Source organism: Strix uralensis, chromosome 1 (genome assembly GCF_047716275.1).
Source record: "Strix uralensis isolate ZFMK-TIS-50842 chromosome 1, bStrUra1, whole genome shotgun sequence".
Classification (NCBI taxonomy): domain Eukaryota; kingdom Metazoa; phylum Chordata; class Aves; order Strigiformes; family Strigidae; genus Strix; species Strix uralensis.
The window spans coordinates 127,896,712-127,914,872 of record NC_133972.1 but is presented as its reverse complement, the minus strand read 5'-3'; the positions used below and the strand labels follow the sequence as shown (position 1 = coordinate 127,914,872).

General features: G+C 45.6%; 1 protein-coding gene across 4 annotated transcripts in view; it reads left to right on the top strand.

Annotated features, from left to right (window-relative positions):
- The first annotated feature begins 7,808 nt into the window (after positions 1-7,808).
- NOL4 (nucleolar protein 4) overlaps positions 7,809-18,161 on the top strand; it is a 200,992-nt gene continuing 190,639 nt past the window's right edge. For 2 of the 4 annotated variants that reach the window (XM_074880420.1, XM_074880406.1), the window contains exon 1: positions 7,809-8,903. In XM_074880420.1, the coding sequence (XP_074736521.1) occupies positions 8,637-8,903 (267 nt within the window). In that variant the 5' untranslated portion in view covers positions 7,809-8,636. Of the gene's footprint in view, positions 8,904-9,424; positions 9,799-18,161 lie in introns of those variants that run through there. The other 2 variants (XM_074880413.1, XM_074880429.1) reach the window with 2 other exon arrangements.

Sequence of the window (18,161 nt, the reverse complement as noted above, 5' to 3'; positions counted from 1 at the left end):
AAATATGGAATAGGTGTTTTGTCCTTGACTAAATGTTACAAGGTACTTAGACTAGATGGGACCTGTGAGGAGGTCCTCTCCAGGCCTGTATTCCTAAATTGGGAGACTGCAGGACACAACAACAATCTCCAGTGCCCTATCCTGGGCAATTTCTACATATGATGACTCAAAATTCTCTACCTCATTTGATTCCTGGCAGTGTCCCGCTGCCTTACAGTGGGCAAGGACCATCCTTGGTCAGGGGTCCTCTCCTCACTCCTGAAGGGTGAGGAATAACCCAGTCAGGCAGAGCACACAGAAAGCACAGACCAACAAACAAAACCAGCCAACCAGGAGAACCCTCCAAACCAAACCAAACCTGCTTCTTGGGTCTGAACCAATTTTACTTGCCATAAATTAATGGAGATCTGCCCCCACTTCTATTTAGAAATCCCCAGTTGTTCTGAGAACTCTTTATTTAATCAAGTTTGTTGGTTGTGTTTACTTTTTAAAATTAATGATCTTTCTTCTGTTTTTATTGTTTGGAATGGGGTTATACTGAGTACAATTTATTCAATATTTTAACAGGAACAGAGACCAGCCTAGGAAGTGTGCAATAGATAAGCTGCATTTGGTGAGTGGGGTAAAGTCACATGAAGGCAGATACTATTTATACTGTTCTGCTGCTTAAAGTTGATGCTAATGGCATGGACTTGGTGTTTTGATGATAACTTTATTCAGGACATTGAATGTTACCAAGTAAAAGCTACCAGTAATGACAGTTTCTGAAAGGGCACTTTTTAACAACCATTTTATGACCCTACACATATAACAGCACAATGTGCATGGTATTTTCACGTAAAGAGCATGGCTAGCTTATGTTAAAACTACAGTGGCACAAATTTGGGAAGTACTTTGAGCAAATTTCACCTGTGAAGCAAGATCAATTAGGTGAAGGAGCTAAAAACCATAAAATAGTGAAGGAAGTAGTATCTGCAACATGAGGTGACACTCATTTTTCCCGTCTTGGTCTGTAGTTATCAACCTCTTTAATGCCGTGAAGTGGTGGCAGGACCCCATGTTGCTGATGCAAAAATAAAATTTGGATTTTACTTTTACATCATATGCAAAAGTAAAACTTGGATGATATTTTATACTGGGGAGGGATTAATGTTGTATCCTGCCAAATATTTCAGACTGAGTAATTATCTTCCTTCTTCTTCCTCCACAGTCTCCTGCTGCTGTAAGGAGGGCAGTGCCAGCTAGTTACCCACACTCCACTCCACTGTTGGCTTTGTTTAGTAGTGGCTGACATGATGGCTGTAGAGCTGTATCTGGAACTTTCTGGAAAAATTTCCAATTATCACATCTTCCTCCATGGCAATGAAGTTGAGAACGCTAACAGAGATAGGCTGCTAGCATTTTCAGCACTGCCTTATTAGTCCTGGCTTGGTTTAGACAACACACTGGGTGATATTCCAGTAGCTGGTTTGTATTAGTTTTGCTCTAGCTGAGAAAGATATATTACCTGTAGAAAGAATAAAAAACCCTACACACACAAAAAAATCCTTGGTGCACACCTTCTCCTTCAAGATAAAAACAAGCAAAGTTGAATGTAAGGCATCATTATAACGTTAAAAAACATTTGATGCCCATATACCAACTTTAACACATTTGAAACATTCTTTTCATTCCACTGTATGTTACATATTTACACCCTTTCCCTTGCTTTATTACTAAAGAAATGAGGACATTTGCATGAAAGCAAGAGCTTAGGGTCTTAAAAGTTTGTCTATTCCTGCTTATATTTTCCCGCTCTGAAGGGATTGGACCCTTCTGTAGAGTATATCGCAATTGCTTCCAACCCAATGAGCTCTGATGAATAAGAAGCAGGAACTTTTAAACAAAGATCCTATTTTCATGCAAATATTCTCAGTAATAAAGCACAGAGTAAAAGAAATATGTGAAATTATGTTTTGCAGAACTGCTACTTAAAGCAAAGCAGCTTTGTAGAATGAAGCTGAGTCTGAATTTTTCTAACTGCACTAAGGGCAAGTGAAGTTTGAGTGTTTTCCATAAGAGATTCCAAGCATCTCCAAACAAGATCATTAAAAGGCAAAGATGAAATATATCCCAATATTATTCTAATCAGCGTCATCAACATCACTCTATGTGAAAAGTTCCTAACCAGAATTATGGCACCATTCTCTCATTTCTTTATAAACCCAGCAACAGCCTCTTTCCCCCAAAGGTTTAGCAATCTAGTATGTTCTTATAATGCATCTCCAAGTCATTGACTTGGTCTCCCCCCTCTTAATTTTCCAAACTCAGCAGTAACCGACCAAAACCTACTGAAAAGAGAATAATATTGGAATTGGAAGCAATAGAGAATTTGTAGGAAACATTTATATTCAACAATAACAAATAGTTTAGGCTTTGCTTCACAATAGCTCAATCAGTAGATAAATCAAAAACCAGGAGGCAGTTCTCATACATTAATACCACCAAGTATCCACCTCTCTAGTTTCTGGTCTTCTAAGCAGCAAATGCCTTGGAGTCAATGATCATCAAGAAGAACTTTCTAGAGTGGTCGTTTGCCAGTAATATTAGTAGGTGGAACGGTGACTATTTTCTCCTCGCAGAAGCCATGCCACAGCAGGGTCCTACCTCTCCCAATGTAATGAGGCGACGGATCATCCAACCGCTTGGGGGATTTTGTGGTGTACCCGAGACCAAAGGAAAACAGCGCAGACGAGCCCAGGCAGTGCGTGAACAGTGACTTCTGCCTCCATAAGCGGTAGGGCTGCCAGTGCTCATTGGTATTGCCATTACCAGGCTGTGAAGGATGTGACAAAAGACTTCCACTGAAATTCTCTCTAAAAGAGAGGAAAAGTTCTAGCAGGTACGCAGTTTAAAGTAAATAATCTGGAGTTGCAGTTTCTTTATTCCTCAGTGCATCTCCTCTCAGTTCAGCATAGAAGATTTTCAGTCTGCCCAGACTTCCCATTGTAACTCATGGACATGGCAAGTTAGAAGTGTCAAAATCATTTCTCTAACTATGTCAGTGAACAAAAAACAAGAGGCAGAAAATTCTTACCCTCAAAGGCTACCCTGAACCATCCAATAACTCCAAATCAAGCCCTGCGCTGAAATATTACAGTGCACGTTTTCTCTTTGGCAGAAGTCGGATCACAGATTTAAGCCAAAAGCCTTCTCTTTTTTTCAGCAAGTTTTAAAAACTTGAAAGTGTCTTCTCAGCTTTTTCTATGGACTCAGTGCTATGACACCACAACACTGTAATTTCATCTAGAAACACTGGTAACTTTAATGAGAGACATCAGGCCCCATTCTGCCCAAGTCTTCACTTTCTATTGCCAGTGGACTCGTTATAGCTGATAATTCCAAAAATACAATATTTATAACTTATTCATGATTTATTTTAAACCTCTTTCACAGCCTGATGCACATGAGGCAATTTAAATCACCAAAACTCTGTTTTGCAACTAACAGTTCATTACACTGAATGGAAAAGTTCACACATCTGTTGGTGTTGTATTGTTTCGGGCTGGCTGCAGAGCAAACAATCCAGCAAGGCACAGATTTGCCGTAGGAAGGCTGTCTCCAAACCAGAGGACAGAAACTTTCATTTTCTGACAAAGGCAAACGAGTTCTGCAGACTGCAGAACGCAGAAGAGCCGCAATCCATGGCATCAAAGGACCAACACAGCCCCTCTCCCCAAGGATGCCAAGGGAGTTTCTGCAAGTTCAGCTGAGTAATGGGGTGTCACTAGAAGTCTTGACAGAAGGGGGGTCTGTGCAAGCCCTTTTCCTTTCAAGGAGATCCTGGTCTGTGTTATTAAACCCTGTTAATTCTGATACCAAAAAACCAGAATGGTGAACCTAACCTCATGCAATTTTCCTTATTTAAATATAATCTTATAGTACTAACAGCAGAGCCTCAGATGACTTAAAAACTGGGGATTAAAAATCTGCATTCTAAACCCACCAAATAAATGCTGCTGAAAATACTACAGAGATATATATATGGATATACATAATGAGTATAGGTTACGCAAAGATGTTCTACAATGTATTTTTATATAAAAGTGAAGTCATACACCATGCAGTTGACCTTATTCAGATGACAAATTCTTTATGGTAAGCACCATTTTTGTGTCCTGTGCTGATCCATTGCCTGGCTTGGTGTGGGGTTGCAGGATGCTCCTATGACTTCTGGCCAAGCGATTAATGGAATCAGTAATAAAACATCCATACTTCTCACCAACGCAAATCAAAAATCCCAACTGTAAAACAAAGAAACAAATCCAGCTGAGTTAAATATTATGCTAGTTTCTACTCTCCATCCCCACTCCATGCCACAGTTGGTTTTCATCCGCTTGTTTGTTCTCTCTCCTGTCATTAAACAGTTTGAAAAAATAATGAGCATTTCTGTTTTTTTGAAGGCATGATCCAAACCCAACTGAACTTAGGAATTTGTCTCTGCTGAGAAGGCATAAGGCTCCTTACATGATCCAAAGCAGTACTCCTGGATATGCAATTATTTTCTGATATACTAAAGCACTCTTGCTTATTTCAAGCATTCCACTCATCCATGCTTTAACTGTCTGTATCGCCACTCCTGGCTTCGTTGCATCTTCCTTTCCCCCCCTTGCTTTTGTGAGCTTACTTTGGATTCAGGCATAGCGCAGTATCAGTATGATACGGAAGTTACCGAGACCCTCAGCAGGAGGTTGGCTTGAGAACAATTATCTGACAGAATTGTTTAGCAGTGCAGCCCAATCTATGTTATGACCCTTTTTCTAAATGTAGATATAATGGTGCATTAAAGTAATGTTACATCTCATAAAGCCTGCTGGGTGAGGGTTCAGCGAGGTTCCCCTCGCTTCCCTTCTGCACAGCAGTTTCTTTGTTACTGCCTCTCCTCCAGATCCTGTGATGGACGGGAGTCCCGCGCTCCTTGAACACTAAAACGGGGCTGCCAAGGTAATTTACAGGCCCTGTGGCCAACAAAAAGTCTCAGTCCTCCTTGGGTTATCTCTAAGTCCTACTTTTCTCCGCTCATTGTGCCAGCTTGTCTTTTCAGATTTTACCGATGCCAGGAAAGGTTTCAGCAACACAAACATCCTTCAGCACGCTGCTTTTAAACAAGTCTTCTTCCAGCTTCGCCTGTGTCTGTGTTTCTAGAGAGAAAGCAGAAAAGCAGAGAGTAAACACAGGACTGGGGGGAGAGAAAGAGAGGGAGAGGGAGGGCAGGGGAGAGGAGAGGAGAGGAGAGGAGAGGAGAGGAGAGGAGAGGAGAGGAGAGGAGAGGAGAGGAGAGGAGAGGAGAGGAGAGGAGAGGAGAGGAGAGGAGAGGAGAGGAGAGGAGAGGAGAGGAGAGGAGAGGAGAGGAGAGGAGAGGAGAGGAGAGGAGAGGAGAGGAGAGGAGAGGAGAGGAGAGGAGAGGAGAGAGGAGACAGGACAGGAGGAGCAGCAAGGGTGTGGTTCAGGCAGGGATATGGAAGCCGGGTTGAGGTGCGCACACGTGGGGCCGGCCCGATGGACCAGCGCGGTCCCACCGGGGCGCAGGACAAAGGGCTTCTCCCGGCTCTCTTAGCACCTTCCCTTTTTGCACTAGAAATCCAGGCTCGGCATTAGCAGCTCTGCTGGCACCGCAGCCCGCGGCAGCCTTTTCCTGTGGGGTGCAAGGTGGTGGAAGCGCAGGGTGCTCCTCACTTTCCCTGGGCAGGAAAAACCCACAGCTGCCTCTGCACCGGGTCCTTCCAGGCCCTGCGCGACTGGAAACCCAGGCACAGGCAAGATTTCTGCCGAGTAAACCGAGCGAAGGCTTGGGAGCCCCACAACCTCTTTCATTTCAGCGCAGCGCCCGGGCTTCACCCCACCTCGGCCTCCCCCTCCACCCCACGACGGCCGCGGAGCCGTGAAGCGGCCGCTCGGTGCCGCGGAGCGCTGCGCGGTGCTCGGCGCAGCCCGGGGTGCGATGCCGCCGCTCCGCCCAGCCGAGACACCACCCCCCGCCCCCCGCCGCCCACGGGGCCCCCCACGCGCGGCTGCGCCCCGCGGAGCCGGGTTGCGCGGAGGGTCCCGGAGGCGACCGGAGATACGCGGAGTGCTGGAAGGGGTGTTGGTGGGGGGCTGCCGCGGACGGCTCCCCCCTCCGCGTCTAAGGGAAAGCCCGTCCCGGCGGCGGCCACGTGTCCCCGCAGGGACACCCCCCCCACCGCACCCCCCCAGCCCCCCACCCCGGGCCCGCCGCAGCCTCGCCGGCCGGTGCGGCGCAAAGTGCGCGGTGCCGCAGCTCCGCCCCCGCCCCGCCGGCGGCTGCGGCGTGCGCGGGCCGGCGGCGGGGGAGGGGGGAGCGGGGACGGCGGGGGGGGGGGGGGCGCGGAGGCCGTCTGCCCCCCGCCGCGGCCCTGCGCGCGTTTCTTGCTCCAATAAGCAATAATTAGGTCCTAAGCTAATGATGTGTCAGCTGATCCGCTCGCTCCGTCTGCGCGCGGGGAGGGCGGGGGGGTGCGTGTGCGTGTGTGTGTGTGTGTGTGTGTGTGCTGCGCCCGGAGACATCGCCATGGAAACGCTGCCCTCGCCTCTCCCCCCCGTCCCCCCCCGCCCCCCTTTCCCCCCGGCAACCCGCGGCCGGGGCCGCGCGGGCCTCCGCGCCCCCGCCGCGCCTGCGGAGGCGGGGGCGCCGCGCGCGCCATCCCGACATGGGACAGCGCTGCCCGTCACCGCGCCGCGCCGCCGTCGCCACAGAAACTTTTGTCCCGGCGGCCAATCAGGGCGCGGGGGGGGCGCGGAGCGGCGCTGGGCCCGGCCCGGTGCGCCGCCGCCACCGCCGCCGCCGCCGCCGCCGCCAGCCCGCCGCGGAGCGCAGCGCAGCGCAGCGCGGGGAAGGGAAGGGAAGGGCGCAGCGGAGAGGCGCGGAGCAGTGCGCGGCTCCCGGCGCGCAACCAGCCCTCGGCCCGGCCCGGGTGGGACACGGCGTGCCCCAGCCGCGGAGGTGCCGGCTGCGGGCGGGGGCGCGGAGCCGGGCGCTGGATGGCGGAGACGCGGGCGGGCGCGGCCGCGGAGAGGCAACGAGAGGAAGCGCCGCCGCGGCGCCTTCCCCCCGCGGAGGGGGTGTCCTGCTTGGCGCGGCGGGGGAGACCGGGGAGAGCGCGGAAATCTCCGGCGTGAACTGAAACTGTGGCAAAGGGAGGGGAAAAAATATCAAGATTGCTTTTTTTTTTTTTCCCCCTTCTTCTTCTTCCCCCTTTAAAAAAAGGGGGTTTGCTCAGCATCCGCACGCAAACTTACTTGAATGCCTTGTAGCCAGTTTAGCCCAGAGACCAAAGGATACCCCGCACCCGAGGAGTCCTACATGTGTGAGCACCATCATTACACTGGCAGAGCAACCGAGAGCCGCCTCCTTTCCTTTACCAACATCCTCCTGGGACTGATCTCTCTCTCCTCTGGTCCAACATCAGAGACTATCTCGTATATATCTGGCTTTTGGTTTTTTCCTTTTTCTCCATCTGCTGGGATTGCTAAGTAAATAAATAGAGGAAAATTCCTAAAAGGGCATCTGAAAATTCAGTGGGACTGAATATGAGGAAATGAAATGCTCACAGCCCATTTTTTTTTAAATTAAAAAATATGTACTTAAAACGCGGATCGGATGTATTAGGCTTAGAAAATAGCAGGTAAGAACTTTCTTTCTTTCCAGTACCTTCATGCCCGGAGCGGGGATATCTAACGCAAAGCCGCCCAGCCCTGGAATAAAGGGGGAGCAAAGAGACCAGTTTGCCCTTCAGTGCTTCCTCCATCCTGCGCGGCGAGGCGGCTTTGGGCAGAGGCACAGCCCGCCAGGACAGAGACAGAAAGCCTTTCGAGAAGGCAGCCGAGGGCTGCCGGGGCGGAGGAGGGTGGGCTTTTTTTTCTTCTTTCTTTTTGTTTCTTTTTTTTCCCCCCTTCACCTGCACTATCCAGGGTGAATCCGGGTGCAGCTGATGTATGGAAAAGAAGAAGGATCCGAGTCAATATTTTCGCTAAGCCGAGGGATGGGATTTTAATTATTTATCCACCCGAACCCTCTCTGGGTAAGACGCTGCTGGAGCCAGTGGGATAGTCCTGCCTTGCACAATTATTAAAGAGACTGATCACGTACAGTGGGAAGGATAAGAGGAGCCTCCACCAAGCCCCGTTTTGCCTCCTCTGAAAAAAAAAAAAAATGAAGGAGAACATTGCCACACTATTGAATTGATTGCTGCCCCCCCTCACCCATCCCCCTCCCGGCCCCCCCCCACCCCCCCGAACCACCACCACCACAACAAAAAAAAAAAAAAAAAAGAAAAAAAAAAAGAAAAAAAAAAGAACCACCACCAAAGCAACCGCTGGGATCTGCCTGCACCGGGACCTCCTTCGCTCCGGCTCGGAGGTGGATGCATTTTTCATGAGCGCTGGGTGAACAGGTGCAAAGTGCGGCGGGGCGGCCCGGCCCCGCACCCCGGCCCGCTTCGGGGCGGCGTGTGCGTGTGTCCGTCCGTCCGTCCGTGTGTGTGCGTGTGTGTGTGTGTGCGTGTGTGTGTGTGTGCGGGTGCCTGTGCCTGTGTGTGCGCCCCGGCGTGTGCATGTGTGTGTGTGTGTACTAGGAGATTATGGAGAGCAGCGACCGGGACATGTACCGCCAGTTTCAAGACTGGTGTCTCAGGACTTACGGGGACTCAGGAAAAACCAAGACGGTGACCCGTAAAAAATACGACCGGATCGTCCAGCTCCTGAACGGCTCTGAGTCGAGCTCCACGGATAATGCCAAATTCAAATTCTGGGTCAAATCTAAAGGCTTCCAGCTCGGCAACTCGGACGAGGTCAGTGGTGGTGCTGGAGGAGGGAAGCAAGTGCTGTACGTGCCAGTCAAAACCACGGTTAGTAGAGAATTGTCTTCCTTGTTCTATGTCGGCCGCTGCAGCCCGCTCCGGGAGCGAGAGGCACAGGGGGAGCCGCAGCCACAGTTGGCTCCTTCCTCCCTCTTCCCCCAAGTCATCATCACCATGTTGCGTTTGCCTGTCACATTATACACCGCCGAGGTCTTTGTGGGTCCTTTTATTTAAAGCGATCGTGCGCACAACACACCCTTGCCGGGTCGGTGTCGTTCTCCTCCTCGGCCCCCCTCGCCCTCCCCGGCCCCTCGTCCCCCCGGGCCGCCGCGGCGGGTTTGGGGTGGGCTATTGTCCCGCTCCGGCCATTGTGCCGGGCCCCGCCGCCCCGGGCAGCGGCCCCCCGCCGCCGGCGGGGCTGATGCCGATCGATAGCGCTCGGGGGGAGCCTGCCTGGCACAAAGCCAAGCGCGGCGCCGGTCGGTGATTTGGGGGGGGGTGGGGGGTGGGGGGGGTGTTTCCCCGGGATATCAGTTTGTTTGGTGTTTTTTTTTTTCTTTTTTTTTCTTTTTTTTTCTTTTTTTTTTTTAAATTTTTATTGTTAGCCCGCAGCCCTGGAGCCGCCGAGCGGCACGAATGTGCCTGGCTGGCTTGCTGAAGCGCCGGCTGCGATAGTAACGGCGGCGGGGAGAGAGAGGATGCTCAACAAAGGGAAGAGAGGGCTCCGTATGCCCGAAGGAAGGGTGCATTTTGTTCCCTCTTTCTGGGGTTGCGCGATTCTCGCAGCCATAAGGCTTCCAACTCAATTCGATGCGCTTAGGGTAGCGTGGAGCTCGGAGCTGCGGAGCTCGGCGCGGGTCTGGCAGCGGGAGAGCTATTATGCTTGGTGGTGGCAGGAGCGACAGATTTTCCTATTTAAGAAGATGGGGACTGTTGGCTGCAAGTAGGTTTTGCCTATTGAACTCTTAATGTATCATTATTCTTACTTCTTATGCTCTGGGTCACGCAAGCTAAGCTTCTTTTGTCTGTGCGTGGGGCGGGTGGGGAGGGGGAGCTGAGAAAGGAAACCTGGCAATTAAAAATATTCCTGCCTGGGCATTTGGCTTGGATGAGCAATATTCCCTCTCTCTCTCTCTTTTTTTTTTTTTTTTTTTTTTTTTTTTTCCGGAGTGCCAGCTTATTCTGACCTAACGGGAAGGTTGCTGGGTGGCGCAGCGAAGGGGGCTTCTTGGAAAGTATTCTGGGTTGGGTTGTGACGTAGGCTGCCGGGGAAATCTGCCTCTCTCTGCCTCGCTGAAGTCATAAACCTGGGCATTCCCAGGGGCCGGCTTGTATTTGCCCCCTTGTCATCAGCGCCGTCATGGCTGCGAGGAGGCTGAGGTGGGAAATTAATTTGAAGGAGTTTACAGATACGAAGATTGAAAGTGAAAGAGAAGCTCTGGACAGTTTATTCCCTCTCTATGGTTTTTATTCACCAAAGCGTTCTAGGTTTGCCTATAGATTCAGGTTATTTGGCAGATTTCTGTTCTACCGTTAGATGACTGATTGCTAATCTCTGACCCCAGGGGGTACTGCAGATACAATTTATAATGAAAACGTTGTCTAAAGCAGAAGTCTCCAATTAGGTTGGTATTTTTTAATATCTCTTCCGCTCACTGAAATAATAATTTTGGAGAGTTAGTAGGCAAGATCATTTATTCCTAAGACTATCCTTTTCACTGCAAATTCAATACTGTAAACAAATTCAGTATTTTCTAAAATTACATTGACTACGCTACTAAATAAAAAGGCTAACCTAAATTTTACATGATGGAATTTAAAAATTAAATGCCCTGCTGGGCCTCTGAAACACAAGACGCAGTGATGATCAGCTTGTCTTTTTTTGTCTCACCTTTGCTAGACCATGAATGCCTGGAGTCCCACCTTGCATCCCATCTTCTATTTTATTTTCAGATCAAATAATCACAATTTTTCTCATTTTTTTTTCCCTTCAGAGATTTCAGTCGGAGGTTGAGCGCCTTGCTGGTGTTACCTTTGTTCATTTGGGGGAATCATACCCTCAACTGTGGATGTCTCTGTATGTCCCTATATATGTATTTATATTCATATAGAAGTAACTATCTTTAGGTAGCTTAAGCAACCTAATAAAGTAAGGATGCCTGCTAATAAAATCAAGAAAGGAAAGTTAACATGACCTATCTGTAAGCAATTCCTGAGTATCTGTACAGTACTTGAACAATGACATATAAACCCTTACAGAAAAGGTCTTGCATGTAGGTAGAATTTCCTCCTGCTGGCCAACACAAATCTCTTGTCCAACATAAATGAGAAAAGGTGATACTCAGCACTCATACAACATTCAGCTCTGAGAAACAAATGCTGCCCGCTTCCTAAACCCATGGATCTGGTATTACTATCCCATCCCAAAAGGCAGAGGAGTATTTAAGTAGACCCCATAGGGTGGCAATGACTTGTATGAGCTATTGCCAGGGCGGGGGCAGTGCCTGCCAGGTGCTAAAGGCTCAGAAACAACCCATTTGGCAGAACGGGGATGCAACCCCTGGCCTGGAGAGAGCCAGTGGCAAAGCTCCTATTGACTTCAAGAGGCCTAGGATTTCACCCAGCCAGCAACGATAAGTTACAGGGGGAAATAATGGATTTTCATCAGATAGTAACTGTTGTTAAGCCTTAAAAGTCCATTCCTTAATTTCTTTAACTCTTACTAATTATTTAAGAGTATATTTATGACCATTTAGAAACATCCTCGTTGTTTTGTTTTATTGTTTTTTCTCATTATTATCTCATACATTTGAGCCCACCTAGTCTGCACTGAGAGCCACAAAGAGTAACAGATCCCCAAATCGTGAATCTCTCCCTCATCCTATCCTCTCCCTCTTCTTGTCCATCACTTGATCTCACCATAGGTAAAAGTAATTTCAATTTAAAATTAATCACTGCTGGCAGCATGAGCGCTCCCTCTGCAGTAACAGGATGGATGAAATTACAAGTTGGACTCTACCGTCACAAGCTGGTCAAAAATAAGCAAATATTCAAATACTTCATTATGAATTATTCTCTCCTTGAAGCTTTAAGATTTGCTGCTCAGCTTTGCTGTCAGCCAGAGAGATTTGCTCCTGATGGTGCTGTAATCCACTGCTGCTGGTAATTAGACATCATTACTGCTGCGTTAAAGGGAAAGAGAGAAGGAGAGAGGACAGGCTGGGGCTAATTAACTACTTGATTCTAATGAAAGAAAGAGAGCCTGATAGCAACTGGGAGGTTGCACCGGAACAGGCTAGATGTACAACACAGACTTAATTGAAGCAGGGGTGTCTTGTAGTCTCACAGTAGCTGGGGCTTGGTCTACTTTCATATTCTGTGGGCAGCAGCACACGAGGTATTATTCTGTTTTTCCCTTGCCTGGTTGGTAAGTAGCTCAAAATCACAGGCCTATCTTCAATATCAAGTTTAAACATGCCAGCAAGGAAAATGCATAGATGATAATGTGCTGGCTTAATCTATTTTATGGGTATGGTCTCCTCAAGAGCAACAGGAACAAATCAATTTCTGAATGTTCACATCCCTCTGTGGCCTAGGAGATGCACTTCTGGTCACCAGGCAACAACATCCCCTGCAAAACAGCCATTTTAGGTCCAGGGTGGGACAACACACAGTAAGGTATTCCGATATTCAACCCAGTAAGTATCTCACTTCTGCAACTTTTCAGATGGCTACTGTTATCACCATAGGTTTTCTTTCATCAAGCCCAAGCTGCACTATATGAAAGTAGTGAAAATATGCCTAGCCTAGACGCACTGTATAAATACGTTAGGCCAACAAATATGCCAAATGGCTGACAGTATTGACTTTTAATGGTTGGTGCTCACAATCCATAGGGAGGTGTGGAACTAATATTTCTGGTATAATATCTTTTCTAACCATATACATGATTTTTATGGCAGATTTTTTTGTGTGTATTTTCTGCACAGTTCTTTTTTTATCGATTGGCAACTTGAAAACAGATTTCTTTTCACCACTTTTCCTTCTCTTGCTTAATGTTGTCCATAGACACAATATGGCTCCTGAAATCAGTCTTGATTTAAAAATAAGTTATAACATAATGGCCCAAGCTGCATCAAGGGATTCTAAGCAGAACTTTCCTTTAAAAAAGAAGGGCTAAGATGACTGCAGAATACCTCTCAAATATAGAATTTACATGGTATTAGCAAACTAAGAGAATGTAACCTCAAAGGCCAAGTTCAGATTGCTTTTATGTCATTATTAATTTGGAATGACTCCACTGACTTTAATGAAATCACAAGGCTAATGTATGAATTTTCCTGTGTCTTATATTTTCCAACTATAAGCATAGAATGAGGTTTCATTCAGAAACCAAATTTTGTTCAGTTTAGTTAAATCTTTAGATCCTCCAGAAGGATCTGGAACCTCTTGGATTGCCACTAGCAGACCAGTGAGGCTCTCTGCAGGTGCAGGGCTGTGCTACTGAACCTGATTACAGGATTTAGGGCTTAAAATTACAGGCCAGTCAGTTCCATGGAACAGGCTGCGTCCCAGCCCACCTCTTGTTTCTGTTGGTGATGAAGAACAGTACATGGACGTATGAGTTTATGGTTTGTTTGATTTTATATAAATGATGTTGTTTATGAACAACAGAAGCAGCAGATCACAGTATAAATAGCTTATATGTCAAAATATGGTGCTTTAAATTATCTTATGTTCTAAATTGTTCATTATTTTAGGGCATTTTATAGCAATCTGAAAATATGCCTCTTTGCTTCATTGTGTTTCTCCCCATTTTTGTTGCCATCAATATAAAAAAAAAATGAGTAAAAGTGTTGTCAAATATATATTGGTAGCTCTGTAGCCTACTGAACTGCCAACACATAATGGCAGTAAGTACCACAGAAAGGTGATGCTGAGGGTGAGCTATAATTTATCCCAAGGCACAATTCTGCGGTAGTTTACAGTCCCGTTAAATGCACCTTCCAGGCTCAGAAGTGGTATTTGAGCCCTGCCGTATCCATCCTGTTTTAACTGCCCACCACATTTTCCTTAACCCCTGTTCAGGTCTGCAGAGCTTCGTCTCCTCCCGCTACCCGCAGCCTCTGCCCTGCTGTTTGCAGACCTCCCGATGGACTCGGTGAGGAGGAATGCTGGTGAATCAGACAGACAGTGCTGGAAAATGGTCATGGCAGATGGAACAAAACCGGTTTAGTTGGCAACTCTTAATGCAGGCATTCAGTGATGTGTTCATGAATAGGGAGAATAACTCTGTCCTGAAATTTAAAAATGTTAAAGTGGCCATATGTAAGACGCATCTCCACACGCGTGTGTGAGAGAGAGGCAAAGGGAGATGAGGATCTGAGATTTCTTGGTAACAATGTTGAACTAGATTTTTCCAAAGAACTGTGAGCCAAAAAGAGCAAATTTTTAGAGGAGGAATTTTAAAGTGCTTCTTCTGTAAAACTAGAAACCATTAACGTTACTTTAGAAACATTAAATAGGGTGTAGCAATACCTTAACAAAACCTACTACTGATACATGCATCCCATGCATATGAGACAGGATGACAGATTCAGTGCTATCCCCTGGTAAAGGCCAGGCTTGTAGCTCAAAAATGAAAACTCTTCAGTTTAATTTTCATGCTGCTGCGAACCTTTGCCGAGAAGACTGAGGCGACAGTGAGCTTGGTTCTTTGCCGTCTTACCCTCAGCCTCTTGTTGGTGAAGCTGCACTGGCTTCAGCTGTGATGCAGCATGGTAGGGACTCCAGCTCTGACACTTCAGCCCTGATTTTCTTTAGATGTACCAGGTTTTGTTTCTGTGGCTACATAGCTATGTGATCACTGCGAAATGAGCAGGCATTTGCTAGCAAGTTAGTGATAAAATGGGCTGATAGGCATCAGTACAGCCCAATGGGAGTTTTTCTGATCTTTTTAGGGAGAAAGTTTCTTTCCCTAACTTTTGGGGTGATCACCACTGCTCTTGTTCAACACTCTAGACAGAAAGGAGACACAGTCTGGAGGGACTACACAAATATATACACAGAAAGACTCCACGCAGAGAGGGTTTATCATGCATACAGGCCCCTGGGTGAAGAGGGCTAGTGCTAGTGCTGGGACGAATGTGGGAGTTAATGATTCAAATTTCATTTTACGCTACAGAAATAAATTAAAATGTACTGACATTGAACCATCAGTTTTGGTCTGCTGTTGAAAGGAGGCAGCCAGCAGCTGCTGAGTTTGGTCTGAGGGAAGCTATTTGGGTCCTGATCTTTCCCCGTATGCAGGATACACCTGTTGAGAGTTTGCTGGTAAAAGAGGAACAAAACAAGCAGGGCAAATGTTGAAGAGAGATATAAATGAGATAGATGTGGAGAAAGATCATGAGACAGCATGGCAGGAGGATCATACCAGATTCTGCAGCCTCCCATGCACCACAGAGCATCACAGGAATCTTTTGTTCTTCATTGAGTAGGTCGATCCTGGTCAACACAGTCTCCATAATGAGTAGAGCTTGCCAGGATGTAAAAGATGTTTTTATCTTGTATATGTCATTTTAAACCTGCAAGAAGCCTATCTGACTTTAGAAAACTCAGAAGGTATTAGCTGGTGCAAGAGAGTTGTTTGCATTGTCCTGCAGCAGCACTGAAAGTGATCCTGTAGCTTTCTTAAATTACCTTTTTGTTCTATTTAAATAGATGAGCCTCTAAACCTTACACTTCCACTAGCAAGGTATTTTTTAATGGTTTATAAAAATAACATATCCAGGTAGGCATTGCCAATATCCAGGGAAGACTTGCTACAAGTTATGGTGTTGAGCATTCTTCCAGATGCAAATGGATTTTTTTAGCGATCAGCTTTATCACAGACAGTTGTACAGGCTTCTAACTGCTTATTCAATAAGTCTGCAAGCTGCAAAACCTGACAGTTACTATGTGCATCTGCAGGGATTACAGCTAGTTGTTGAAATTGAATCGTAGGGTTTGAAGCATTTAGTTGTATATGTGGATACTCTTCAACTTAAGGGGCTATCTGTAGTGAACATTTTACTTAATAAATCTGATCTATGTTAGAGTTAACCTCAAGTAAAGACTTTTTTCAGAAATAAATATTCTGTATAGACTTGGAAGGACAATTTTTATTAAATGACCTACTTGAGCCTAGGATGAAACTCATTCAACCTTTTTCACTTGACAGCCTGTAATTAAGCTCCCCTGGGAAATGAGAGGTTTTATATATTATATTGCCAGTAAGGTCTGTGTGTCTGAAAGTTTTGTAAATGTTGTTACCCCAAAGTTTTTAATACAGCAAGAGATCAATGCTATAACATTTTGACGGTACTTAAGAAAATTTAGGAGGTGAGATCACTTGCACTTAAATGACTTATGACTCTAACTTACCATACAATTTTTAAATGAGTACGTCTTGTGATTGCTCTCTTTGTTGCCTCTGGACTTATACATACCGCTACTGATACTGCCAGGTGAATTTTGGAGAAAACTTCTGTCCAAGGCAGATCCAGAGCTGAAGTAGCTGCCACAAAATCATGACCTATCTATCTGTAGGGTAAAGCAGCATTGTGTTGGCATGTGGGAAGTCAAACCTGGAAATGCGCTAATGTTCACTACCCTGAGCTGATCGAAGATGAGTAGCAAGCAAGTAATTATATAAGTATTTAGATACAATAACAGAAGAACAACTAAGATATGGCCAGAGGTTTCAGCAGCCAGGAAAGACAAGGAGTATGAACAGGTTGCACACAACTTTATTTTTCAGTATCCTCTCTGTTGTGGGTGATGAGGAAATACCTACCCAGGCTTTACATTTTTCAGGTGATGAAACTGAAGAATGGTCAGAAATAGAGAAATAAAAAAAGAGGTGATAGCAAATCAAGATATTAAATTGCAGTGTATCACCGGGACTAATACAAATCCAGAACACTAAAGAACTTAAGAGTGAAATAACTAAAATATTATTAAAATGTATCATTTGCCACTATATATGGCAATGATGCTGGAGGATAGCCAAAAATTTACTAGAAAAAGAAAAAACAAGGTGGTAAAGATAGTTCATAGAAATGACAGACCAGTGAACCATATTTCAACACGAGAAAAAAAAAATCAGTAAGAAAATAATTAAAAATAGAGTTGTTAAGTGTCAATATGAACTGTACCTGGTTGGTGCAACTAGTTTGGATTTTGCAAGGGTTAATTATGTTCCTCTAACCTGTCGTGTTCAGAAGTCTTTTAAAAAACAGTTTTCAGGTGAAACTTTGGTTCTGGCTTTCTTCTGAAATGAAACAAATCTGATACTGGCTTTATTAAAGCAGGGTTGAAACTTTGGCTATGACGACAAATTAAAGCTGGTGAAGAGTTGAGAAACCATAGGAAGTGTTTGATAGTAACACAAATGCGGTCCAATGTGCATATATACACACACATAAGTATATATGTATACATAGTATACACATAAAACTCAGACAAATTAAGGGGTTTCAACACTGGATGGAAATGCAAATTAATATGTTAAGGAAGTCAAAGAAGAATTGGGAGGGAAAATAGAAATATCATAACAAAGGAGAAAAGGAGAAATCATGGCAGGCAGAATTCCCAACAGACCACTGACAGATAATTTACATTTTATGCCATTGTGACATTAGCTTTTTGAAAGGAAAGGAAGAACTCAAGCTTTTCAATCATATTTAAAATGTATAGAATTAGTATAACATCTCAAGGGAAATACTGAGGAATAATTTCAAGCAAATCAATAAGCGTATCTTCAATAACCATAGCAGGTATAACAAAAATCAGCATTAGGAAAAGTATAGAGAATAATATTGAAAACTTACTCTTCTCATTAATTAAATGCTATGTCCTTGCCTTTAATAACATGCTTTAGTGTATTTACCTCATCTCTAAAAGGTCATGACAGATGAAAGGTCCAGGTAAGGTAACTGAGCTAATTAAAGGGGTACTTATAATAGATTTTAATGGTTATATCACCCAGAAAGATGAACGTTAAGAGAAAATGTACAGTAGAAAACAGATATGTAAAGAGGTAGAAAGAAGCTGAGAGAAATGGTGTGGTGTAAATACTGGTGAACAGCAGAGACAGAAAATTCAGCAGCCACCCTTTTTAATCCTATTCCATCTTCTAAGACTCTTTTAACAACCATCTCAAAAGGTAAATTCAAAGCTAGGCCATTGTTTTATAACCTGTAGTGTTAGGAATGGAAAGTCTGCATTGCAGCCCCTAGAGAAACTCTTGATTGATTCAGCCAAAAT